General features: G+C 39.0%; 1 protein-coding gene across 3 annotated transcripts in view; it reads right to left on the reverse strand.

The window, feature by feature from the left end:
* Window positions 1-26474, reverse strand: part of AGL (amylo-alpha-1, 6-glucosidase, 4-alpha-glucanotransferase) — a 63735-nt gene extending 37261 nt beyond the window's left edge. Inside the window, exons 1-14 of one of the 3 annotated variants that reach the window (XM_054036531.1) lie at window positions 26366-26474; window positions 25844-25993; window positions 21859-22069; window positions 20473-20639; window positions 19106-19309; window positions 12850-13031; window positions 12505-12616; window positions 11618-11738; window positions 11285-11387; window positions 11085-11182; window positions 9369-9508; window positions 6656-6843; window positions 954-1077; window positions 157-320 (exon numbers count right to left, since the gene is read on the reverse strand). In XM_054036531.1, the coding sequence (XP_053892506.1) occupies window positions 157-320; window positions 954-1077; window positions 6656-6843; window positions 9369-9508; window positions 11085-11182; window positions 11285-11387; window positions 11618-11738; window positions 12505-12616; window positions 12850-13031; window positions 19106-19309; window positions 20473-20639; window positions 21859-22069; window positions 25844-25925 (1896 nt within the window). In that variant the 5' untranslated portion in view covers window positions 25926-25993; window positions 26366-26474. Of the gene's footprint in view, window positions 1-156; window positions 321-953; window positions 1078-1445; window positions 1570-6655; window positions 6844-9368; window positions 9509-11084; window positions 11183-11284; window positions 11388-11617; window positions 11739-12504; window positions 12617-12849; window positions 13032-19105; window positions 19310-20472; window positions 20640-21858; window positions 22070-25843; window positions 25994-26071; window positions 26244-26365 lie in introns of those variants that run through there. The other 2 variants (XM_054036529.1, XM_054036530.1) reach the window with 2 other exon arrangements.
* Window positions 26475-26753: the final 279 nt, after the last annotated feature.

A 26753-nucleotide genomic window follows, 5' to 3' on the forward strand; every position in this document is an offset into this window, starting at 1 on the left:
CTTATTTCATGCAACCTTTTAACTACAGTCATGTCTTTCCAAAACACCATTCAACAGTAATTTCATTTTACATAACCCTTATGAATTGGCATGACTGAATCACAGTACAAAAAACATGTATTTAACATGAAAATCTAACATAACTTAAGTGCTCACCTGAATAGGACATTCATTATCATGTGTAACATCCATGAACAGTGCATGTGCAATAGCTGGCATTAAAGGTCTCAAACGCGGCTGAACAAAAGACCCAACTGGTTCTCCTCCAAAGCGGTAAACTAATCTTCCCTCTTCATGACTGTTATATGCACTCATTGCCTCTACAGAACAAAACTTGCATGAGTGTTCACAGGAGAATTACTACCATAACTAAAGGATGTCCAATAAAGAGATTATAATAAATGGTTTTACATTTGGCATGTTAAATAATCAAAGATATTAACGGAGAATATGAATAGAACATTAAACTTTAATTATAGGCAGTGTGTCCATAATTTGAGGGCATCCACTATGTAGTTTATCATCGCGTGTTAGGGTGGAAGAGGGAATTTTTTTAAAAAAAAGTTAGGATCCCCTTTCCAAGGTCCACCAGGCTTCAGAGGAGGTGATCAACTAATTAAAAACAAAACAAAACCAAAAACAAAAACACCCACCAATCAGCAGGAAGTATGGGAAAGCTATGCCACAAATATCCCTACCTTTCCCGATTGAGATATATATATTACAATTCCTTTTAGGCCTCTTACACTTGGGATGCATCTTTCAGTTTATGATGCAATAACATACTTAAATAGATAAAACAAACCATAATATTAAATGCATCTTTGAGCACTTGTTAAATACATGAAATATGATAAATTGTGCACGTTCAATACATGACATTTTCTTCATAAATGGCATACCATACATGCAGTGTCAGAGGTGATGGGGAACCACACACATAGCAAGCCTACCTCTTATTAAGGAGCTAAGGCCCAATCTAGTCACAAAGATATTGTCCAACTCCTCACTTCCTGTGAACAGCTCAGCCACTACATACAAATCAGCACGCAGTTTTCTAGCTGTGTCCAGCATGTACTGCAAAAAGCACAGCCAAGGAAGCCACAGAAAAGGAAAAGGCAGAACAGAAAAAAGGAAAGGATACAAGGCTAGGCATGGATTGGGCAGCAGGGAAATACCATGCAGCAGAGACAAAATGGAAAGCCAAAATAGGAAGAAACCAAACAAGTTCAATTGTACAAAAGTTAACAAATTGAAAAAGCCGAATCAGGAATAGAAGGATACAACAGATGGAGGAGTTAAAAGAAAAAGGAAGAAGGAAAGATGTTTGAATTTGCAAAGGACAAACATACAAGAAGAATAAAAAACAAACCAATGTTAGTTTCACATTAAAAACTTTGAACCATATATAGCAATCCTATATGGCTTTCAGGTGTCTATTGTACCTCTAATAAGACTGGTAATTCCCAGGCGGTTGACAAAGACATTGTCAATGTGCTCACTGCCCGTGAAGAGTTCAGCTATCACATAAAGGTTAGGTCTGACTGACCTGGCTGCTGCTAGCATCTCCTATAGATCATAATAAACTTTTTAATTATCTTCATCGAAAGCCCCTTGAAACCTAGGCATATACCATAATATATTAATATGCATGCTAACCATACATAGTTGAGTTCTTAAACAATTTTGTTCAAGAAAACAAAAATATACTGAATTCAATAAATATACAATATTTATTGCAAAAAAGCCATGGTGTGCTTGTGAACATTTACAAGATCTGATATGGTTTTGATAAAGATTATTCGGAAAGCCTCTTTAACCTGGTGCTTTTCCAGTGGGTGGGGGGGGGGGTGGGGAAATCCAGAGGGACAGAACAAAGTGAAGAGAAGAGCCATCATGAAGAATCCCCTAGCTACCACCTAAGCTGGAGAAATGTGCAAAAAAAAAAAAAAATTCGCATCAGTTCTACCACCATTTCTACCACCATTTCAGCTAAACCAGAGGTAGGCCTGGTCTATGCTAGAAAATTAGTTCAGTGTAAATACATTGCTCAAGGTATGAAAAATTCACATTCCTGAGAAGTGCTGATAAGTCAACCTAAGATCCAGACTAGATAGCACATGGGGATCGATATGAAAATCCAGAGGTGGATAAGGAATTGGTTAATGGGGAGAATGCAGCGGGTCGTATTAAAGGGTGAACTGTCGGGTTGGAGGGAGGTTACTAGTGGAGTGCCTCAAGGTTCGGTTTTGGGACCCATTTTATTTAATCTATTTATAACTGACCTCGGGACCGATTGCAGGAGTGGGCTGATAAAGTTTGCGGATGATACGAAGGTGGGAGGCGTTGTAAATTCGGAGGAGGATAGGGATATCCTGCAGGGAGACTTGAATGAGCTTGTGAATTGGAGTATCAGAAATAGGATGAAATTTAATAGTAAAAAGTGTAAGGTAATGCATTTGGGGATGACTAATAACAATTTTAGTTACAAGATGGGGACGCATTGGTTAGAAGTAACGGAAGAGGAGAAGGACCTAGGGGTCCTCGTAGACCGCAGGATGACTATGAGTCAACAATGCGACGTGGCGGTGAAAAAAGCCAATGCTGTCTTGGGATGCATTAGGCGAGGTATATCTAGTAGGGATAAGGAGGTCCTGCTCCCGTTGTACAAGGCGCTGGTGAGACCTCACTTGGAGTACTGTGTGCAGTTCTGGTCTCCCATGTTTAAAAAAGATGAACTCAAACTGGAACGGGTGCAGAGAAGGGCCACTAGGATGATCAGAGGAATGGAAAACCTGTCGTATGAAAAGAGACTAGAGGAGCTTGGGTTGTTTAGTCTGACAAAGCGAAGGCTGAGGGGGGATATGATTGCTATCTTTAAATATATTAGAGGGATTAATACAAGGGAGGGAGAAGAATTATTCCAGCTTAGTACTAATGTGGATACGAGAACGAATGGATATAAACTGGCCGTGGGGAAGTTCAGGCTTGAAATTAGACGAAGGTTTTTGACCGTCAGAGGGGTGAAATATTGGAACGGCCTTCCGAGGGAAACGGTGGGGGCGACGGACCTGTCTGGTTTTAAGATTAAGTTAGATAAATTTATGGAGGGAATGGTTTAATGGTAAAACATAGTAGTCAAGGAAAACCAAACAATGGTAGGTAAATCGTATAATGGCTGACAGGGGTCAGGCTGGTGACTCTTGCCTATATGCTCGGGGTCTGACTGATCGCCATTTTTGGGGTCGGGAAGGAATTTTCCTCCAGGGCAGATTGGCCGAGCCTCTGGAGGTTTTTCGCCTTCCTCCGCAGCATGGGGCAGGGATCTCTAGCAGGAGGGTCTCTGCCGATTGAAGTCACCTAAAACAGGATTGGGGACTTCAACAGCAGAGTCCAGGGAAGGGGTAGGGACGGTTTTATGGCCTGCAGCATGCAGGGGGTCAGACTAGATGATCATAATGGTCCCTTCTGACCTTAAAGTCTATGAGTCTATGAGAATAATTTGAAAACTCTCACAGGATTTTTAGTCAAACTACTTCAAACTTTAGGGGGTTTTTTGCTTGTTTTTGTCAATACCTTTTAAACTCAATTGCATGAACAAACATTTGGGAGGAAAGATCTCTGTTTAAGATACAACACCAATACTTAAATTAAGGGTGAGAAAGTTCCCATTCTAGTCCTCTGCACCTTCAAGGACCAAAAGCAGAGAAAATGAGATTTCATATTTCTAAGGCCCAGTCTACAGCTAGAAACTGTACTGATTTAATTTAAATAATTTCTAAACTGATTTAAATCTGTGCAACACCTGTCTGTGGACATTCTGAAATCAGTTTAAGAGGGCCTCATATTAGTTTAGCTTAATTTACTAAGAAACTGCATTAACATCTAAGCATGTCACACAAAGGGGTTGCATCCGCTTAACTAAATTGATTTAGAATCTAATTTTGTTATATTAGTGCAGCTGTTTGTGTAGAAAAGTCCTAAGGTAAAAAAAGAAAGAAAAAAAAAAAAAAAAAAAAAAAACACAAGCAGAACCCTTAAAAATAACCTTTTCAAACTATATTGTTGTAGGTTATACTTTACCAATTGTGAAAGGCTACAATGAAACACAGTTTAGGTCGGCAACAAGAGTTTACATTATAGGAAACACTAACAGAACTATGAAAAGCTGCTGAAAACGAATTCATGGTCATTTGCACCCACTGTTGCTGAAAAATGACATTTGTGACACTCAGTACTGGACTTGATATATCCATGTCTACTCTGGAGAAATGTGCAAAAAAAAAAAAAAAAAAAAAAATTCGCATCAGTTCTACCACCATTTCAGCTAAACCAGAGGTAGGCCTGGTCTATGCTAGAAAATTAGTTCAGTGTAAATACATTGCTCAAGGTATGAAAAATTCACATTCCTGAGAAGTGCTGATAAGTCAACCTAAGATCCAGACTAGATAGCACTAGGTTGATGGAAGACTTCTTCTGTTGACCTAGCTACTGCCTCTTGGAGGTGGATTAACTACACTGATGGGAGAACCCCTCCAGTTGGTGTAAGCAGAATCTACAGAGAAGTGCTACAGTAGCGCAGCTGTGCCATTGTAGTATTTTAAGAGTAGACATACCCTTATACAAGAGTCTCATGGCTATGCCTTCTTTTATGAGCAGTTCAGTTAAACCTGCTGAAAAGCAGGTCTAATTCAAATGGTGTAACAGCACGTCTAGCTGTGGGAGGCTTGTCTGCACAATGGCTCCCAGGAGGGTGAGAACTGGTTTAACTGAATCAATATTTTGTTTCCCCAAATGCAGAAAAGATTTATAGATCTGCAATTAGTTTCAATCCTGCTTTGATACAGTCATCAGAAAAATAACTATTGTGAAAATATTCATTAACTAGACTTTAATTGGAAAAAATGCATCTGGGAGAACTAGTTGGATAGCCACTCACACTATGCTAGATCAGACACAGCTTTGAAAAAAAAAAATTCCATAGTAATCTAAAACAAAATAATTAGATTCAAGTGTCAAAATATTAATTCACTATGACGTTGTGCAGTCTATATGGTTTTATAAAAACATGATAAGTGAATATAATGTAACTGGATATGCTTCATGCAAAAGGTCTCTTGTAAGGTATCGTTACAAAGCTTATAATGTACTGAGTGTGATCACCCTATTTGTATAAATGTACCACTCTTGTATCTAAAACTAGAAATATAAAATATAACTCTGAGGGCCTACTGTAATTATGCAAAGTGTGGGCCATTAATGGTGGTTTGGAATCTTGATGACTCCGATTAACCAGGACCATTGTCTGCAGATGGCTGTGTTTTACCTGTGAGTCTTCCTGTATATCGGTGTGCTGGCAAGTGGGTAATGAAGTCTTGCAGTGACATGTGATGTCACCTGAACTGGAATCCATCTTTAACCTGGTGCTTTTCCAGTGGGTGGGGGGGGGGTGGGGAAATCCAGAGGGACAGAACAAAGTGAAGAGAAGAGCCATCATGAAGAATCCCCTAGCTACCACCTAAGCTGGAACAAGAGCTGTACCAGGGGAAAGAATTGCGCCCAGGCCTGGAAGGTGTCCAGTCTGAGGAAAAAAATTACTGAAGCATCTCTGAGGGTGAGATTATCTGTATTTAGTTTGATTAGACATAGATTTGCGCATTTTATTTTATTTTGCTTGGTAACTTTGTTCTGTCTGTTACTACTTGGAACCACTTAAATCCTACTTTCTGTATTTAATAAAATCACTTTTTACTTAGTAATTAACTCAGAGTGTGTATTAATACCTGAGGGAGCAAACAACTGTGCATCTCTCTCTATCAGTGTTATAGAGAGCGAACAATTTGAGTTTACTCTGCATAAGCTTTAAACAGGGTAAAACAGATTTATTTGGGTTTAGACCCCATTGGGAGTTGGGCATCTGAGTGCTATAGACAAGCACACTTCTGTGAGCTGTTTTCAGGTAAACCTGCAGCTTTGGGGCAGGTAATTCAGACCCTGGATCTGTGTTGGAGCAGACGGGAGTGTCTGGCTCAGCAAGACAGGGTGCTGGAGTCCTGAGCTAGCAGGGAAAACAGGAATAGAAGTAGTCCTGGCACATCGGTTGACAGCTCCCAAGGGGGGTTCTGTGATCCAACCCGTCACATTCACAAAGGACAACACCAATTACAATAAGTTACATAGGAATAGCCTATATTGTTTAAGAATGATTTTGTCTTGAGGAGAGAAGGCACTCATCAGAAAGTAGAAAAAAAATAGACAAACTTCAAGGAATTTCATACCACACCTAAAACAATATTCTCTGACATAAAGCTCTGTGACTGGAGATACAGAGGGTATGGCTCTAAAACACTTGAATCCAGCTAGCACAAGTAACAATAATAGTGAAGACAGTACAATCATAGGCTTCAGCACAGGTAGTTCAAGCCTGGCATAGACCCCAGATATGCACTCAGCTCACTAGCCTGTTGTGAACCCTGTGCTGGCTTTCATTGCTATTGTTATCTGCATTACCTGGATTCAAGCTAGCTTGGATAGGCTAATGCATGAGCAATTTTTGCTATGCGGACATACACAGGCTTCCATCACAAACAGCACTGTGAATCTTATTTCACAGACAAAAACAACTTTTTGATAAAAATGCCTAGTCTTTCCACACCTCAGCTACATGAAGAGGGGTTGAGTGACAGTTGTCAAGACGTACTCCATGGAAATATTTGGCAGTAATTTCAGTGTATTTTTTCATATGTGCCCACAGATAAGGGCAGTCTTCTGGTTTATTTCCATAGCGCAGTTTGACACTATCTCCCCAGCAAATAAGTTCTCTTCTTAGGTAAACATTTGAACCTGTAAAGAAAAGAAATTCATTTAGCTACAATACACCACTGGTACCACGTGCATATGACACATTGAGTTTATGGCTAGAGAAATAAAAAAATTAATATTAAATCAAGATTCTTAACTATACCATATCAACTCCCAAATTATGTACTGTACACTAAATTACAGCTCCCCATATCAGATTATATTAAAGGTGCATTTAAGATCTCTACTGATATTTATATAGTTCTATAAACAAACCAATTTGTATTTTAAATTTCAAATAAGGTACAACAATGGTACATTAAATGGAATAAAAGAAAACGGTACACTGGGCATTAAAATTAATAGCACTTCAAACTCCATGAAAGGTCTCCCTTTCTCTTCAATCTTTTCCATATTTTCAGTTATCGACAAAACAATAATTCAAATACTGACAGCAAATATTGACAGTGAACAGGTTCATACTGACATCTCTGTGTGTAATATAAACAGCCTCAATTTTAAAATTTAATCTATTTTAGCAGCAGTTTCTATTCCTATTAATCTAGAGTTACATTTTGAAAAAGCATCTATGTCACTGAGATGACTTTGAAAATTGTACTCCTAACCTGTTTCATTTATTCACTTATTGCAGTCTTTCAGATGTGATCAGTATAAGTTTTAAAGTCACAATGTATCTGTAAAGGATGCTCCACTCCAATGCAAAACATGCGATTTTCTACTATTTTAACAAGGCACAGCCCTTGAAGATTTAATTACAAGTATTTTGTCAGAGTCAGACAAGGAAAAAGGTATTTATGATCTATTGAAGACATCCAAGAAGGCTACAGAAGCTACTTTGATATTCAGTATTGGCTGTCAAGTCAGTTGGGTAATTGCTTACAATCATGCACAAGGAACATATTGTTTGTCAAATGCAGAGTCATTTGAAATAAGGAGTTCTGATGGTCTGATGATTGCTTTCATTCTACAATAACCTCTTATTCTCACTGTTCTACTCAGTTAGCAAAGTCAAAAATGTTGAGTCATGAACCATAAGGAAAACTTTCTGCACACACTTGAGAAACTAATGCTGCGTCACTTCAAACATCTCCTTCTGCTATTTCTGTGGTTGTGCCTCATTGTGAATTTTTTCCCTCCAAACATTTCGGTCCTAGCAAGTACCTGTTAACTGCTATCACAGAAAAAGGAGAGCTATGACACACTGACAGCCTGCACTGCAGTTACCTGTGCATCACCACACGATGTCTGATCAATGGAAGTGTGCAAGTCATGGGGTTAGTGGCCCCTTAAGGCAAACTGGTTTAATGGAGAATACAAAGGTTTGTCATATATTGAGACACAAGTATCTTAAAACACCCGGGTGAAATCCTGGAACCCCCAAATTCAATGGTAAAACTCCCATTGATTTCAAATGGGGCCAACATTTCACCCATTTAGTGAAAACTAGACAATGGGAGACAACTGCACTAGCCAAATACGTGTATATTTGCCAACAGGAAAGGTCAGCCAACTGAAGAATGAGTAAAAAAAAAAAAAAATATTAATTCCACACTGGACAAACATGTATTATCTTCAGCTATGCCTTGACTTTTAAAGAGAATATATACAGAAAAAAAGGAAGTCAATTATTCTGCAACAATTAAGAACTACATACTAAAAGTGCCTATTGGCAGAACTCTGACAGGCACTCAGTAAATTTATGAGTCTCCCTTTAAGAGTGAACAGTTGCCAGCTAGATTTACGGAGCTTCCCCACTCCTTCCTTTAGCACTGACATCAATGTTCTCAGTTTAGTCGTTAGCAAAACTTCCAGAGGGGGTAGGGAATAAGAGAATCCAAGATCAGAGACCAGACTGTGCAGGTGAAGATACAGTTTGGTTCCTGAACTGGAATTAAAACTCCACTGCACTAGACAAAAACTTTCACTGCTCTGAGTTTTCTCCAAATAAATTCTCCGATCACCTGTAGCTTTTATTTTAAGACAATTGTGGGGTGGAGGGTATCTTGAAGGCAAAACTGAGGATCTGGCCCTCAAAGTTTGAATGTATTTGAGTTATCTATATAGAAAAATGCAGTGAGAATAAAAAAGTGGGGGAAAATATTATGTTCAGTTCTCCTATCTCAAATGCCAGGAAAGACATGTTTAAACTTAAATTGCATCCCTTCAAGTAGAGACATTAAGCATAGAAAATTTCATTTAAAAAAAGTGAAGGTCTCAGAAAATCACGATCATAACGTAAGCCCATTCTTACCTATTCCGAAAGTAAAGTGTTTTGCAGCTTAAACTATAGTAGGTACTACCAGTGTTTGCTATAAACATGGAAAGATAACTTTTCATTCTCTGGATGCTGTTGACTGTTATCTACATTGAAAGACTCGTTCTCTAAATCTGGACAAATTTTTAGTGTCACTACCATGCTGAATGGGAACACAAATGCTATATACTGGCACAATTTTCAATTAAAATTTGGAACTGTGTTGAGATAGATCCAGAAAAATGCCCTTTTTGCTTTGTTTATAAAGTGATTTGAAGTTCAGTTCACAAACCTGGTTCAGCAAAGTTTCTCAGAGGATCGTCTCCCATTACCCAACCGTTATGAGCCAAGAAGTGACAGGCTTTATCAGGCTGATGCATCAGAAGTTCTTCTTCTTCCAAGGTCATTTCTTTAAATGGGTAAGTAAAGTATCTAGAGATTGCACAAATACTTATTTTAAAGTGCATTTTAGTTTGTCTTAATTTTTGAAGACAACTGAAATACCTCCTCCCTTATATCAACCAATAAGTTGCATGAAGACCTAGTTTTTATTCATTGTAAAAAGTATCTGCTATTGCTAAAACATAAATGAAGGGCTGTTTTCTGTTTTGCAACATAGCTGGATAACTTGGGATGACAAGATAAACTGCTGAAATGTGATCGTCTTCAAAATATCAGTGAACTAAGGCCCATATTTTTAAAAGTATGTAGGTGTTTACAGACAATGGAATTTAGGCTCCTAAATGCCTAGCTCTCTTTTGAAAATTAGATTTAGACACCTAAATCAGTTATGGATTGCACCACTGAGCACAGCAATGCCTAAATACCTTTCAAAAATCTGGATTTAAGATCCCAAACCTGCAAACACTCATGCATATCCTTAATTTTATGCATGTAAGCAGTTCAATTTAAGTTTTATTCCATATTCCAAATTATGCGCAATAAGTAGGGATTTTGGGTCATTGTATCCTCTCTACTGTACTGCACTGTACAGCAGGACTGCACTATTTCCACACTAATGCAAAGATCTAACAGCACCACACAACGGATCCCCTGCACACCCGATTTCCCTCAGGCTGCACTTCACACCCTTGCAAAGCTCCACTATGCAGCTTATGTGGCAAGGGCAATGTTGTGTAATTTTCCTTGGTCCCCTCAGATGAGCGCTATATGAACACCATGCAAAATCCCTTGGATTTCAATGGAGTCCTGAACACTATACTGTCTTCTATAGAGACATCTGATGCCCACTATTTTGGGGGTAGGATTTTACCCAAAATTCTTATCAAGTTCAGTCATTGCTAACGAAGTTGCTAACAAAGCTTTATCAGTGCTTAGTCTTACTAAGTGACCATTTGTCCATCTGTGTGGGTAAGGGAGGAGGGGAAAGATGGGGAAAGAGCTGCGAAGGCTTAAGAATTAGCTCAGAATGTGAACTACTGGCCTGCAGAATTTCATTTTCAAAACAGAAGATTTTAGTCTTAAAATTAGAGTAGCTATGAAGCCAATTACTATAAGTAAGGCATATGATGTGGTTATGATAAAAAGGTGAGGTTTAGTTTTTACTGAATTTTGCATTCACCTCATCAGAGATGGTCTCTCCTCCATAAGTGCAACTTGCACAAGCAATTTACAAGAGAAACACTAACCCTCGCTGAAATAAAGCTGAAGTTCCAAATTCATACTTCCTCAATTAAAATAAGTTCCACATAGTTTGGTTTCTAAGATATAAGGCCTGATTCTTCTCTTCTTACACAGTTGTTACTCCATTGACCTAAGGGGAGTTACTCCTAACTTATATCAGTGTAAAGGTCAAATCCTGCAAGATGTTCAGCAGGACTGCTGAAGTTCATGACAGTGATCACTTCCATGTAGGACCTGGCCTTAAAGATGATCAGAGTCAGGCCGATAATATTGTATATAACATCAAATCTAAAAGTTCTAGTAAATCGAAGAAAGTAGAACATTTTTTAAATGGGTTTTTGAGAGGAAGATAAAGACATAATACCTGGTAACTAAAGGGTATTTCCTACTAACAGAACCCTGTTTAGGACCATGGTCAGCCAGTCTCTCATAAACCACAGTCTCCAGAAGACAAGTGACTGCCTAGAAGTACATTAAATTAAGTGTTATTTCAATAAAATATAATAAATTATTATTTATAATAGAAAGCAAGAATTCAATATTTAAGTGCAACATTAATAAGACCTGCTCTTGATGGTAGGCAGTTTGCTGGAACTGCTCAGCATTTAATTCTTCAATTTTCTTTTGGAACCAGTTACAGCATTCTTCTATTGCAGCTGGCCCATTGCTAAACAAGAGAAAAAACAGCAATTAAAAGCCATTAGGTTCAGATATCACTATACACCTGTCTAAAGCTCCTAAATTTTAAAAATACATATATTTATAATCAAAGGTAACTCAAATATTGATGAATGAAAATTCTAATTCCCTCCCCCATTCAGAGCATATCATCATACTGGATTTTTCAGTTTAAAGTTAAGGTTCAGTTTCTCTTGTACAAACCCAATATTACAGTACCTATGTGGTATGAATGTTGCCAATGCGATATTCATGTCTACAGTACAGCCAAGTCGCTTATATTCAGGATCCTGAATTATTTGAAGATGTTGGTTTGGATCAGATTTAGTTTTCCTGTTACCTGAAGAAAAAAATTGAGAACAAAATGTTGTAGAGTGGAAGTTTACAACACACAGAATAAATCTTAAAGAATACAGTTTTTGCTGTTCCAGTTTACCTAGAAACTGAAATATAGACAATAAGGGAGAAAAAACAGGTCTAATGAAGTTAATTGCAAAAACACGCATTGACTTCAGTCGGGTCAGGATTTCAGCTCAATTCTTAGACAAAGTAGTCTTTAAAGTACTTGTCAATTGTGAATATTGATGAAAGATACAAAAATAAAGTTTGTCAGAATTGATAGTGTTCAAGATGAATACATGCTCAGATGCAAACCAAACAGAAAACCAACACCAAAAAAACCCTCCCCCCCCCCCACCAACAAAATCAACTATACTCTGTGGGTTTCTTGCAATACTGTCCACTAACTACTACTAACCTGTCTCATATGTTGTACTATTTTAGATATTTGTATTGTAATATGGAGACTATTTCAGAAGAATTATATATCTAATTTTCCATGCTCTAGCATGAATTAAATTGTGGAAAACACACACACACAAACACAAACATACGTTTTCAATTCCTACTTTCTTCTACCAAAGCTTTTTTGTAGATGAATGAGCTGACAAACTATTGCCTTCAACACATCGTCTAAGTTAAGACTTCCCACATTGTTTTTTCCTGCCCATTGTGTTTATCGTTTACATACAAGGTTTGCCCAACACCAAATAAACATAACACACTGAAGTATAAGGATTACTTATGTGTAACAGGTATGTTTTTACCTTGAGTCAGAAGGGTTTTAAATTGCTGCACAGCTTTGTTAACATCTACTTGGAAAAATTCCCATAGTTTTATCTTGGGATAAATATCCTCCCAAATTATTTTACGGATACACTGTTAAAAAAAAAAAAAAAAAGTTACTTTTATAATACGCAAGTCCTATAAAACTATTAAATGTTGCCATTAAAAAAATAAGCTCTTCAGGGCAGGAACTGTCTTCCTATATGTTTGAAAAACATCAGCACATTTTAAGCACTACCACAATATAAATAACTAAACATTTCTTCATCCAGTTACATTGTTTATTATTATTACAAAGTAAAATGCTATATTTCTCATTTACTTACATTCAGGTGATGGTCATTTTCAATTGAAGGAGGCAGCCCCTTATCTCTGTATTTCCCTTCAGCCACACTACAGCTTAAATGCCAGAGAGCCCTGTCTAATATCCAGGCTGGTTTCAGATGGGGAGAATTTACAAGATTATAACCACATTCTGGATGCACCCTAATCCATTCGCTGTTAGCAGCTTATTTAAGAAGAGGAGAAAAAAAATAATTAAACAAGATGAATTATTTAACTGTTTCATACAAACATCTTAGGACCAAAACTTTAGGATAGCACAGGAGGTAAAATCAATTCCTTTTCCAATGGAAGGTCTGACTTCAATTAATGCAGAATCAGGCCATGTGAAAGCTTGTATTCCACTAACATCTTTGATAGGACTATAAAAAGTCAGTAGACAAACAGGTATCACTTCTAGTATAGCAGAGAGAATTTTACACTTTTTGTTGCAAAATAACACACAAAGTGGTTGCTGGGCATTATTTCTCTCAGAATAGCCCCCTTGATATGTTTAAGATCAAGAATATCATTTCTCCCCAAGTACGGTGCTAAAAATGGCCTAAAGATACAAGATGTTCCAAAGGAACAGAACCTTTAGAGTAGTGATTTAGATGCCTGGGAGGGTAGAGGAAAGGTGAACCCAGAGTGGAGGATTTATATATGACCCTATGCTGTAAATAAACTTATCAGGCCACTGGACTAGATGAGGTGATGGGAAGGGAGACAAATCATAAATCTTCACTACAGAACACTGCTACAGAGTAATAAGCACATCCTTCCCTCTGGTGCATGCAGCAAGCTGAATGACAGTTCAAGTAAGACTCCATCACCACTCCTGTTTTCTAAGACAAAGCTATGCAGTAGCATTCTGTGGCAGCATAGAAAAAAACACTGATTTTTCTTTTAAATAAAATTAAAAATGAACACAATACAGAAATCAAGGAGTCCTTATCACAGAATTTGAGTACAACCCACTGCAGTATACACAGGGCTACGCCTGTAGTAACAGTGGGTACACTTAAAGGGTGGAAGAGATTATAAATCACTGGGGGAATATGGAAGAGGAGAAAAGAAAGCATCTAATTCCCATTTCTTCATTTCTCTTTCCTCATGGAAAAGTCCTAGTCAGAGTTTCATAGAAAATTATTATTTTCATGGGATCTTTTGAACTAGTCTATGTAATTTAATAGAGCATTATAATTGCCATAGAATGGCTCAACAACCAAACAAAAATTATCACTATTAAATTCTACAGGGTTTTTCTGGGAGCAATTTCATTCAACATTATTGGTTTAACCTCTGTATAATTCTTACAGGACTTTTAGATATGGGTTTTCTTAGCACTGAATTGTTTTAGTAGAGTCATGGGAGACTGAAGTAAATCAAATGTGGTACCTAACTCAAAGAAAGAGGAAAAAGGGATGGTGTCAGTTACTATCCACAAGTAATTTTCTAACCTTGGTAAACAAGTGGAATAAATATTAAGGAAGAGTCAAAATCCCCTACATCACAATGGAACCACAAACATGGGCTGATTAATAAAAACTACTAACTGTTTTTGAGGATTTGTTGGGGGTTTTTTGGGGAGGGATGACCTTGCACGCCCTAATGCTTTATAGAAATACGCTTATGAAAGTAAATATGACATAACTGGAATATGTTTTATGCTAGATGTGACGTTGTGCAGTCTATATGGTTTTATAAAAACATGATAATAAGTGAATATAACGTAACTGGGATATGCTTTATGCAAAAGGTCTCTTGTAAGGTATCATTACAAAGTTTATAATCTACTGAGTGTGATCATCCAATTTGTATAAATGTACCACTCGTATCTAAAACTAGAAATAAAAAAATATAACTGAGGGCCTATTGTAATTATGTAAAGTGTGGTCCATTAACGATGGTTTGGAATCTCGATGACTCCCATTGTCTGCAGATGGCTGTGTTTACCTGTGAGTCTTCCTGTATGTGTGTGTGCTGGCAAGTGAGTGATGAATCTTGCAGTGACATGTGATCATGTCACCTGAGCTGGAATCCATCTTTAACCTGGTGCTTTTCCAGTGAGGGGGGGTGGAAACCCAGAGGGACAAAGGGTTCCCGCCTTATGCAAAAGATATATAAAGGGGTGGAAGAGAACAAAGGGGAGAGAGGAGCCATCATGAAGAATCCCCTAGCTATCACCTGAGCTGCAACAAGAGCTGTACCAGGGGAAAAGAATTGTACCCAGGCCTGGAAGGTGTCCAGTCTGAGAAAAAACTTACTGAAGCATCTCTGAGGGGGAGATTATCTGTATTCAGTTTGATTAGGCATAGATTTGCGCATTTTATTTTGCTTGGTGACTTACTTTGTTCTGTCTGTTACTACTTGGAACCACTTAAATCCTACTGTCTGTATTTAATAAAAATCATTTTTTATTTAGTAATTTACTTAGAGTATGTATTAATAGCTGGGGGAGCAAACAACTGTGCATCTCTCTCTATCAGTGTTATAAAGGGCGAACAATTTATGAGTTTGCCCTGCATAAGCTTTATGCAGGGTAAAACGGATTTATCTGGGTTTAGACCCCATTGGGAGTTGGGCATCTGAGTGCTAAAGACAAGCACACTTCTGTGAGCTGTTTTCAGATAAACTTGCAGCTTTGGGGCAAGTGATTCAGACCCTGGGTCCGTGTTGGAGCAGATGGGAGAGTCTGGCTCAGCAAGACAGGGTGCTGGAGTCCTGAGCTGGCAGGGAAAACAGGAGCAGAGGTAGTCTTTGCACATCAGGTGGCAGCTCCCAAGGGGGTTTCTGTAATCTAACCCATCACACTAGATATGCCATGTAACATATCTTTGCAAAGGTTAGGATCTACTGAATATATTCATCCTATTTGTATGCATGTGTCATTTTTATATTTGAAGTTATGAAGATTGGCTATGTATTTGTTTACTTCTAAGTAGCCTCAGTGAAGCATTTGGTCAGCTTCTTGAGAAAGGACTATTCTCAGTAAGTGCCCAGTCAAGAAACACTTAGCTGACATTGGACTTTAGGAGACGCCAATCCACATCTGAGTTTTCCTGGGAACGTTCAAACTAACATGTAAACAATGATTCAGCTTTTTGCAGGCCAACGCCATTCAGACACATGTGATTTGCCCAGGTGGCTACAGACTCCATCCTGTTACTATGATTTAGTACAGGAGAACAAAGGGGTTTCCGCCCACAAGAGATAGAATATAAAAGGCCCTGGAAACCCCTCCATTTTGTCTTCAGCTGGCTCTCCACTCCAAAGAGATGCTTGAAAGAAAATAGAACAAAAGACAATAACTACGGGGAGGGGGGAGTGATTGCTGGACCCAGACTAGGAAGGAGTCTAGTCTGTGAAAGAAGCTTATTGGAAGATCTGAGGGTGAGATTTACCTGCATTTAGTTTCCTACTGTATTAGGCTTAGACTTGCGTTTTTTGTTTTATTTTGCTTGGTAATTTACTTTGTTGTATCTGTTATTACCTGGAACCACTTAAATCCTACTTTTTATACTTAACATTACTTTTTGCTTATTAACCCAGAACAAGTAATTAATACCTGGGGGAAGCAAACAGCTGTGCGCATCTCTCTCTATTAGTGTTACAGAGGGCAAACCATTTATGAGTTTACCCTGTATAAGCTTTATACAGAGTAAAATGGATTTATTTGGGGGTTTGGATCCCATTGGGAACTGGGTGTCTGGGTGCTAGAGGCAGGAGCACTTCTTAAGCTGTTTTAAGTTAAGTCTGCAGCTTTTGGGGGATGTGGTTCAGACCTAGGTCCATGTTTGCAGTAGGCTAGCATGTCTGGCTCAACAAGACAGGGTACTGAAGTCCCAAGCTGCCAGGGAAAATGGGCTCAAAGGTAGTCTCAGCACATCAGGTGGCAGTCCCAAGGGGGTTTCTGTGACCGAATCCGTCACAGGGGGTTGGTTTCTTTTTTATATCAAAGGAAAAGAAACAGAACTACTGCTCACCCTATAGTATGTATAGTTCTTTCTTGTTCAAAGTGACCTTTACCATTTCATCTCAATATCATTTAGAACTTGGCATTGACTATTTGACCTTTATAAATATGGAACTCTGCCATCCACAACTAAAAGCAGCCTGCTCACTTGAAAGTACCACAATGCAACATTACCTCGGGCCTTTAAAAACTTCACTTGTAAATATTTTATTCGGGGTTTTATTCAATATATATACACATACTACCTCAGACATCTGTATGAAAAAAATTTTTTTTTTCTTTAAAAAGCGAAGTTATCCTATTCTGCATAGATGAGCAAAAAGCATGATAGATGCTTCTAAGAAAGACTTCTCCTTTTGCCTCAGAAATGGTTGATTCTTTCCAACAAAATATAAGGCAGCAAAAGGACAACTTTTCACTTGATTCTGAGAAACTGCCTTTCTAGCCTACAGAGGGGAAATGAAAACATTTCTAATCACTGCGATAAAGGAATTGCTTTGAAGATTAATCCTCTCAATAATTGGAATTTAGTGAGAGAAACTTGTTTCTAGAGAAACACTAGACATACAGCATTATGCTTGACAAACTATTCTTGTTTTGTGAAATGAAATAGATGGGAAAATATATGTACATCTGATTAGACAAATTCACAGATGTAGTAGTATATTCACCATAATATAAACTTCATTTAAAAAAAAAAAAAAAAAGGAAGGAAGAAAGAAAAGAAAAGAGGAAGGAAGAAGTTTACTAGCCCATTTTGTTGTGAAGATTAGTTTCAGAACTGAAATTAATGCAATGTTGTCTTTTTGAGTGTGAAGCCAGATGCACAAACAATAGCACTCAGACTTTTCCCTTTCATCTCAAATAAGTGTTGACTCTGATGAATAGTTTGATTTATCACAAAAATTTAAGTGCTACTGAAGACATTCTGGTTGTTTCCCATTTCCCTAAACTGTAATGCACATACACGCTAGGCAGCGAAAGACGACAGAATTGATAAACAGGGCTGATAGCTAGAGAATGGTGCAGGAGAACTGTGGTTACAGCTGTTAAAATATAAAATTTTCATCTGGTGTTGTGAGGACATTATAAGGCCCCAGTCCTGCAAACACACAAATTACACACATGCATGTGAAGTTGTAGAATCAGGGCCCAAATTTTTAATCTATATTTGTAAAAAAAGCTTATTGTGACAAGAATACCAGACTAGGCCAGTAGCCTTTGTTGTGTGCGAGAATAGCTAGCTCAAAAGAAATAAACTGCAAGTTTTGTTTGCTTTACACGGAGCTGCATTTCATTTAAAAAAAATGATTGTGACACTAACATGTTTAACCATTTTATTGCTGATCCTGTTATCAGACATTCAATTATTTAAGAGTACTGCATGGAACTAAGCCTGCTTTTTTGAATATGCAAACGGCTAAATAGTCTATCAAAATTATTTTAATTAGTCAAATAATTATTAAGAAGCTTCCTAAAAGAGGCTTAGAATTAAAAATATTCCAACTGAAATCTTTTTCACCAACTTATATAAAAAAAGAACCACCACCAATATTAATTTATCAGCAGCAAACAAAATAAAATCATGGAACCTTTTAAAATGCATGAATATCTAACCAAGCAGTTTTTAATGGCTGAGAATATATGATCTATTTTTGCACTATTATGTGGAATAATTAGACTTCATAATTATTGGGATACAAAATTGATCCTGTTACTAATGTCGAGATCATATTTCTTGAACGTGTCTTCTTTTAGAAGTATTATATGGACCTGTTCCATACCTTCTCTCACCATCACCCACATTCACCCCCACTTCTGCTTTTCTTTCTTCCTCCCTCCCTCTGATAATAGTATCCTAAAGTTGGTGTGTTTTTTTTTTAAAACAGCGAAGAACATTACATTTGTTACACAGTGTAATCCAGTGAATTTATGCCTGAACAATGACCTGCGCTATATATAAATAGTTAGTATTATGAAAATATAGACATGCATATTGGTGTTCTATAAATAGAAACAATGTATGAGGATCTCCTTAGATTTTTAATGCTTTAAGCACCGAAAAAGAATTCTCATTTTAATAGACAACTCTCCCTGACAGACACAAGAGATACCCTAGACTTAAGGGGTTCAGAAGACAGATAAAGAACAAATTCCTTAAAAAGCCTTTTAAAAGGTCTATTCAAGGGAAAAAAATCATGGAATAGTGGAATAACCAGAATAGCTTTGACTGTGTTACTGAGTTGGCAATAAAAAGCACCAAGATAGTATAACAAAAATCATACCAGTATGATTGTAGACTACATCTGTTATACAAAGCATATTCCATTCATTTTTCATTTTTTCCACTAGGTTTCCTATATTGCTCCAAGTACACTTTTTATTTGGGCTTGAAAAGTCAGGATTTACTTCTAACTGATCAGCCAGAGAGTAACATGATCTAGATAATCCAAGTTTTTGCAATGGTGTAAAATGAATCATGTTGTAACCTACAAAAATGACAAGGAAACCATTTGTTAATACAAGAAAAACGTTACAATGAAGATGAGGAAATTCTATGATAAACTGTATAATCACAGTATGTACTGAAAACAAAAAACTTTTCACATAACTAAGGAAAGGTGTTTTTTTTTTGGGGGGGGGGGGGGGGGGGCGCAAACTACGGCCTGTGAGCCACATCCGGCCTGCAGGACCGTCCTGCCCAGCCTCTGAGCCCCTGGCCTGGGAGGCTCGGCCAGGCCCCTCCCCCGCAGCCTCAGCTCGCTCACACTGTTGCAATGCTCTGGGTGGTGGGGCTGTGAGCTCCTCGGGCAACGCAGCTGCAGAGCCTGGCCTGACTCTCTGAGTTGCGTGGTGGCAGTGGGCAGCGTGGCTGTAGTGCTGCCAGCCACCGGTGCTCCAGGCAGTGCGGTAAGGGGGCAGGGGTTGGATAGAAGGCAGGGGAGTTTGGGGTGGTGGTCAGGGGGCAGGGGTGTGGATGGTGGTCAGGGGGAAACAGGGTGTTGAATGGGGGTATGGGTCCCGGGGGGCAGTCAGGAAGGATGGGGAGTTGATGGGGTAGCAGGGGGCAGGGGTTCCAGGGGCAGTCAGGGGACAGGGAGAAGGGGTGATTGGATGGGGCAGGGGTCCCAGAGGGGCCGTCAGGGAACGAGGGGGTTGGACGGGGCAGGAATCCGGGGGGGGCCCCCGATAGGAGTTGGGGACCAGGCCATGACCCCCTCCCTTAACCGGCCCTCCATACAATTTACGAAACCCAATGCGGCCCTCAGGCCAAAACGTTTGTCAGCCCCTGTTTTAAAGGTAAGATTTAAACCACTCTTCCCAGCTCAGATTTAGCCCCACCTCCTGTCCACCGTTCCAATCAATTCTACAAACTTCACATCTATGTGAAACAAATCAAACAAACAATCTAAAAATTTAGATCACGTTTTTAAAGGTAATTCCCAAATACTTGTTTTTCAAAGCAAATATTTTAGTAAATCAGACTGGTTTGCACTATTATATGTTTAACATTGAATTCAGTTTCATAACTATTTTCATAACTTAAACTGCAAACTACAAAAAGATATGAACTGATACTGGTAGAACATAAACAGTATAAATATAAGCTGCATCCCTTAAAAATTACCTTTACAGAGTATGTGGTTATTACCTGATTCTTTTGCAACTTTAAGACGATCTTCCCATTCCTCAAATGGTCCCAGACACTTAGCTAGGAATGTCTGGAGTGTAACACAGTCCAAATGCAATACTTGATTATCAGCTCCAACACGCAAAATAGGGTCCACAACTATGTAACCTCCGCCACTTTTCTCATTTCTAAAATAAATTGAGTCTATTAAACACTGGAAAAGCAAATGCCCATTGCACCAGCCATTTCTAACACCAGAAGCCAATCCACAATCTGGTAGTTTAAAATCCTATTTTAGCCACAAAACAGTTACCAATCTTTCAAACTCAGAGTAGTTCCCACCATTTCCCCAATGTATGGATGCATTTAGACTCAAATGTACTTCATGTTCTGCCCCTGAAATTTACAACAAGGCCTTTTTCTGGAGAAAGAACACACAAAAGACCTCAGGCCTGCAGTTGGATCCATGCAAGTAGACCTTTAGGACTGTTTGAAGACCTATGGATTCCAATGTGTCATATATTCACAAAGCCAATCAGCCTGCATGGATTGGATGGGGTCAAAAACAGTGACTGAACCTGTGAGGTGCCAAGTATTCTTAACCCCTTCCCCCATTCCTCTACTCAGCAACTTTTTAATAGAATGAATATGAGTATTCTTAAAACATGATTAGAGGAAATATAGCCAATGGTGAAAAATTATAAACAGGGATCAAAATTTTTCCTCGGATTACTGGTCTAGGCTGAGAACCTGGAAGATTTTGATGGTCCCAATCAGCCACAATGGTCTCAAAGCTATCAGCTCTTAAACAATGGTAATAGGTGAGGTACTATACACTACAGATTGATTGCATTAGACTTAATAAAAGATGGTAATCAGAATTCAGGTTTTTTTTTTTTATATATATACTTACACTATCTCAAGACCTCAAAAAAAAAATATCACTGAAGTTAGAGATGAATGGGTTAATGTTGCATAGGTTCTGAACATAATGATTTCTAGCTCTGGTAGCAGCTATAGGTCAGAACTGAGTGGAACAAAACCTGAAGATATGTAAGAAAGACTACTTATTTTAATGTCTGATCTCTCACAACCTTCCAAGTCTATTAATTAATTATTTGTACCATTAGAATGCTGACTTTGAAACCTTGCAGGCATGGATTGCCTTTCCAAAATTCATAAACAAATAGATGATTAAATTTGTTCCAAGTACTCCCCAAAACACTGCAGCATCAAAAACTACATCTTGCATCCTTTGTGGGCAGTCCTCTGCAGAAGCCAATGACTGCACTGATATGGAAACTGAATTATCCTCTTACACCTCATAGTTCTCCTAGGTCAAGACTGAGATACATGGAGTAGTGAGGGGAAGACTGCAGTTTTTCATATGTAAAAAACTCCACTTACTCATGACTGAAATAATACTGGTATGATCCAGAAATTTGGAGATCCAGTTTACAGTATTTGTCAGAATCATCTTCTCTTCCTGTTGGGTTGTGCCATGATAGTGCCCTGAACTTGCGGCGATAGAATAATTCTCCAGAAGCTGGGTAATTAGTGTACACTGTAACATGCTTGCCTTGCAATGTTGGGCCCAGTCGGAATTGCAGTTCAAAACCTCAACAGAAAAGAGAATGGGTTTAAAAAAAAAAAAAAAAAAAAAAAAAAAAAAATCTCATTATTAAAATTAAAGACTAAATCTTTTGGTTTATTATTGTGATTCACAATATGAAGATTTTAAGTTAATAGATGGGTACCATAATTCTAAATAGGTGTATTGGGTGTAAAGTTAAGAGAACGTTTTTATTTTACTGCCATTTCTCATCAACAGATAATGATGCTGTAATAATTATTTCTGCTTCTCTGCTAGTGTTACCATTCAAAACCAACCAGAACCCTGAAATGGGAAACTAATTATCCCACTTCAGAGCACTTTATTTCTATTTCTGCTCAAATACAATACAGTAACAAAAAATGCCTGGGAAAAGTTATTTATTACAGTTTTGGAAGAATTGTGAGGTGACAGGAGTACTACAATCTAAACAGTTACCTCATTTTAATACATAATATATAGAGATGGGGTACACACATTTTTTATTTAATTTAAATGTCAACTTAAAACTCATATTTTACCTATTTTTGTTATGTGTAACACCCAACATTACTATAATTGACATGAAAAACAAAGTGAGGGAAAAAAAGCTATTTTTCCTCTAGTCTGTTTCTCTTTGTGCACTTGAAAACATTTTCTGTCTTGTCAGTTTCTCATTTTATGTGAATCTTTCACATAACAGAGAAAGAAAATAATTCTTAAATATAAAAGCACAACAGGAAAATATGACTCAAACCACATACACTGGCACAGGAACTTGGGAATACATAGCACCTGAATTTAGTTTTTAACCTTTTTTTTTATTATTATTATTAAACTGACAGGGTTCTAAGTTGAACTGGGAAAATAGGTATTTGTGGAAAGTAGAAGACCAAACTTGAAAATGAAAATATTTTAGATATTTTTACATTTCATGGAATATTCAACTAAACAAATCCAAAAACCTTTACATTTTTTGAAAATATAAATGAAGTTACAGACCAAGGCCCCACTCTTGCAATTTACAGCTATACTTGCATGGAGCCCCACTGACTTCCATAGGACTCTTCTTGGGTGCAACAGCTCATCCACAAATTGTAAATTGCAAGATTGAAGCCTTAATACCCTAAAATGAAAACATTCGTCCTCAATTCTATAATCTAATCCACTTGTTCACATGGAATTTCATTTAATTCAACAGGTCTCAGTGCATGTGTGTGCCTGAATGAATCGGACTGCAGTATCATGGCCTTAAAAGCCTGGTCTGCTCACATGAGTAAAACTGGACAGATGCACTTGCAAGGCAACAACCATTATTGATTGAGGCCTCAACCTTGCAACTGCCTACACCCACATACAGCCATGCAATCCTGCAGGGCCACAGTGACTTCAACGGACAGTCAACTGCAGAACCAGGATCTTAGAACTCATGACTTTTTTTAAAAAGTGCTTTTTTATTCATTCTTCAGTTAAAAAGCAAAATACTCTTGGCTGTCTTGTCTTCCTGGTAAGAAAGTTCTACATGTAGTCTAAAGAACAGATAAACCAATCGTGTATCAGAAAAAGAGTTTAAAATTGTGCTGTAACATGTAAAAAAGTTAGACAACTGAATCACACTATCCTGATTAAATAAAAAAGTTGCTCAACAAATGGAATTGTGCCAGCACAACCAAATATCAGAGTCCAGCTATCCAAGTACATTTAAGTAGCCTATGCCAATTAAGTTTACAGTACATTACTTACCCTATCATCCAATAAACATTAAAAAAAAAAAAAAAAAAAAAAGAGGGGGGAAAAATACCCTCCAAACACATAATAGTGCAAAGGCTTAACAATACACCTCTACCCCTATATAACGCGGTCCTTGGGAGCCGAAGTCTTACTGCATTATAGGCGAAACCGCGTTATATCAAACTTGCTTTGATCCGCCGGAGTGCGCAGCCCCGCCCCACCGAAGTGCTGCTTTACCGCTTTATATCTGAATTTGTGTTATATCGGGTCACGTTATATTGGGGTAGAGGTGTAGTTTCAGGATTTGGGTGCCTATCAACTAAAAACATAACTAACTTGGTTGCAAAAATTGAACACAAAAGTCACTCTTGGGGCTTGCCTACACTGGCATTTTACAGTGCTGCAACTCTCTTGCTCGAGGGTGTGAAAAACACCCCCACCCACCCCCCGAGTGCTGCAAGTTTCAGTGCTGTAAAGTGCCAGTGTAGACAGTGCACTTGTGCTAGAAGCCACGCTCCCGCACTGGTAGCTATTCCTCTCACGGAGGTGGTGCGACTACACAAGGCACATTAAAGAGCTGCCGCAGCAGCGCTTTCACATTGCTAGTGAAGATGTGCCCTCAGAAAGTTCAGGCAATTTCTCCTCACTATAGTCTTGACATTTCCTTATGCAGTCTGCTAAAATTAGATCAGGCTACAGGGTTATAGGCCTTAGATATCTTACTCCCTATAGCAACAGTACTGATACCAGGAATGCCTTGCCTAAATTAGCTACTCTCTCCCTCAACTAGCTATCAACGTAGGCAATTTGAAATGTATGGCTTTCAAATCTACAGCAGCCTCCAAACGAAGCTTACATAGCCTGAAGAAAACTTAATAAGGAGGTCAGAACTGACTCTGCACTTTATTCATTAATGGTAAAAGTTCCTGGTAAAAATTCACATACTAACCATTCAGCAAATTCTGAAATCTAAGTATTTAAGCAGACTTCTAGTTTTATAGAAGGGTAAAAAAAAGTTGTGCTGTTCTGAAAGTATTTTGAAAGTATGGTAAATTCATAAATCAACCATTCTTGGACAATGTTTTTTAAATCTTCCTGGTGAAAGTTAAAACTTTTACTGCTGCCCCTTTAAAAAAAAAAAAAAGCAGTATGCAAGAAAGAATAAAGATATCAGATAACATTTTCATCTTAAACAGTTCATTGGCTGAGATTGCTGACCAAGGTGATACTGGGCCAAATATACCTTTTCACTAACAGGTTGATGGGTATATTAAAAATAAAAATAATTCCAAGTACTTACTAACATGAGAAATCATTGCAAATTACAGCATTGCTGTAATGAATTTAGTACACAAATATGTCTTTCCAAATCTTACCTGTGAGCCAAAAAAAAAAAAAAAAAAGGATTGAAGACATAAATATAATTCATATCCCTACAACTAAGACATGGGATTTGTACATAATAGATTTAGTACTGCACAAAAAAAGCTGGATTATGAAAACTTTTATAAATAGCAAAGACAGGGACTGAAGTAGTGATGGATATGGGAGTGCTATAATTATACCATCCTTCAGGTGTGGTCTGAAACTAAGCTCATATTTAATTGGAACAGTGATTTTTCTTTTTCTTTTTTTCCAAATATATACAATTTGCCTTTCAGCCTGAAAGTGTTTTACAACCCACACTGACAGGGTGACCAGACAGCAACTGTGAAAAATCAGGATGAGGGTGGTGGGGGGTAATAGGAGCCTATATAAGAAAAAGCCCCATCAACAGGGCAATAAAATTGGAACATCTGGTCACCCACTGATCCATGATTGTGGTCTCTAAAGCTATCACCATACAAACAATCAACACCATACAAAGAGCACTACAGTGCCAGAGGACAGCAACTAACCTGAACACAGTGCGAGTGTGTGAGAGATGATGGGGGAGGGAAAAACTACAGCTCTCCACATTAATGAAAATGATCGAATGTCAATGCTCGCTTACTGAAGAGCTGCCTGGACTCTCCGTGCGGTTACCAACCAGCGCTGCGCACAGCAGAGCCGTTACATGTCAGCACTGACCTTGCTCAAGCCTGAAGAGGGTCTTCTCCCGCTTTTCCATGGCGTTCAGAAGCAAAACTCGAGTCTGGTTACTGGGAGGCATTTTTGCTGCCCGGTGACTTGGCCTCTTTCAAGGGGGGACACTTAATGTCGGAAATACAGGAGCGACCCCTACAAAAACAAACAGCCCCCCCAAGTCAACAGCCACGAAAGCAGGAAGGAGTCCGAGCCCGCGGGAGCCAGACTTACATTGCCCAGCCTGCAGAGCGCCCGGGGAGAAGCGCGGAGGGACGCAGCCCCTGGGCAGGGGGACGAGGGAGGCAGCCCCGGGAGCTGGGGGAGTCCAGTCCCGGCGCGCAGGGCCGAGCCGCAGGCAGAGAGCGGCGGCGGGGGTCGCGCTGCAGCGCAGGTGGAGGGGCTGCGCCTGTCACTCTCGCTGTGCAATGCGCCCTCGGCCGGGGCGCGCAGGGGGCGGGGGAGTCGCCTGGCAGCGCGTCCCACCCCAGGGGCTATATAAATAGCGGCCGGCGCGGGGCTACTCACGGGCGGCTCCACCGCACCGGCTGCGGGCACTAGGGGCCTCCGTCTGCCACAGGCCGGGCGGCTCCTCACCTCACCGGCACGCACCGCCCAGGCCCTGCCGCCTCGCAACAACTTTATTGGTTCCGCCGCGGCCAGACACTGACAGGGCGGGGGGCGGCGGAGCTCCCGCGAGAGGAGCGGCTGAATGGCCGGAGGGGGGGGGGGGTGTATGGGGCAGGATCGCTGCTGGGAGATGGGATTTGAAATGGGTGATTTTAAATGCTGTGCAGCTAGCTACTGTATTTATTTACTAACAGACGCCCGTGGCCGAACTCTCTCCGCCCAGCAGGTCGGGAGGGAGAGCTGACAGGTCAAGCTAGGGCGCATCAGCTTCACTCACTACTAGAGG

This window comes from Malaclemys terrapin, chromosome 8 (assembly GCF_027887155.1).
Source record: "Malaclemys terrapin pileata isolate rMalTer1 chromosome 8, rMalTer1.hap1, whole genome shotgun sequence".
NCBI classification, from domain to species: Eukaryota; Metazoa; Chordata; order Testudines; family Emydidae; genus Malaclemys; species Malaclemys terrapin.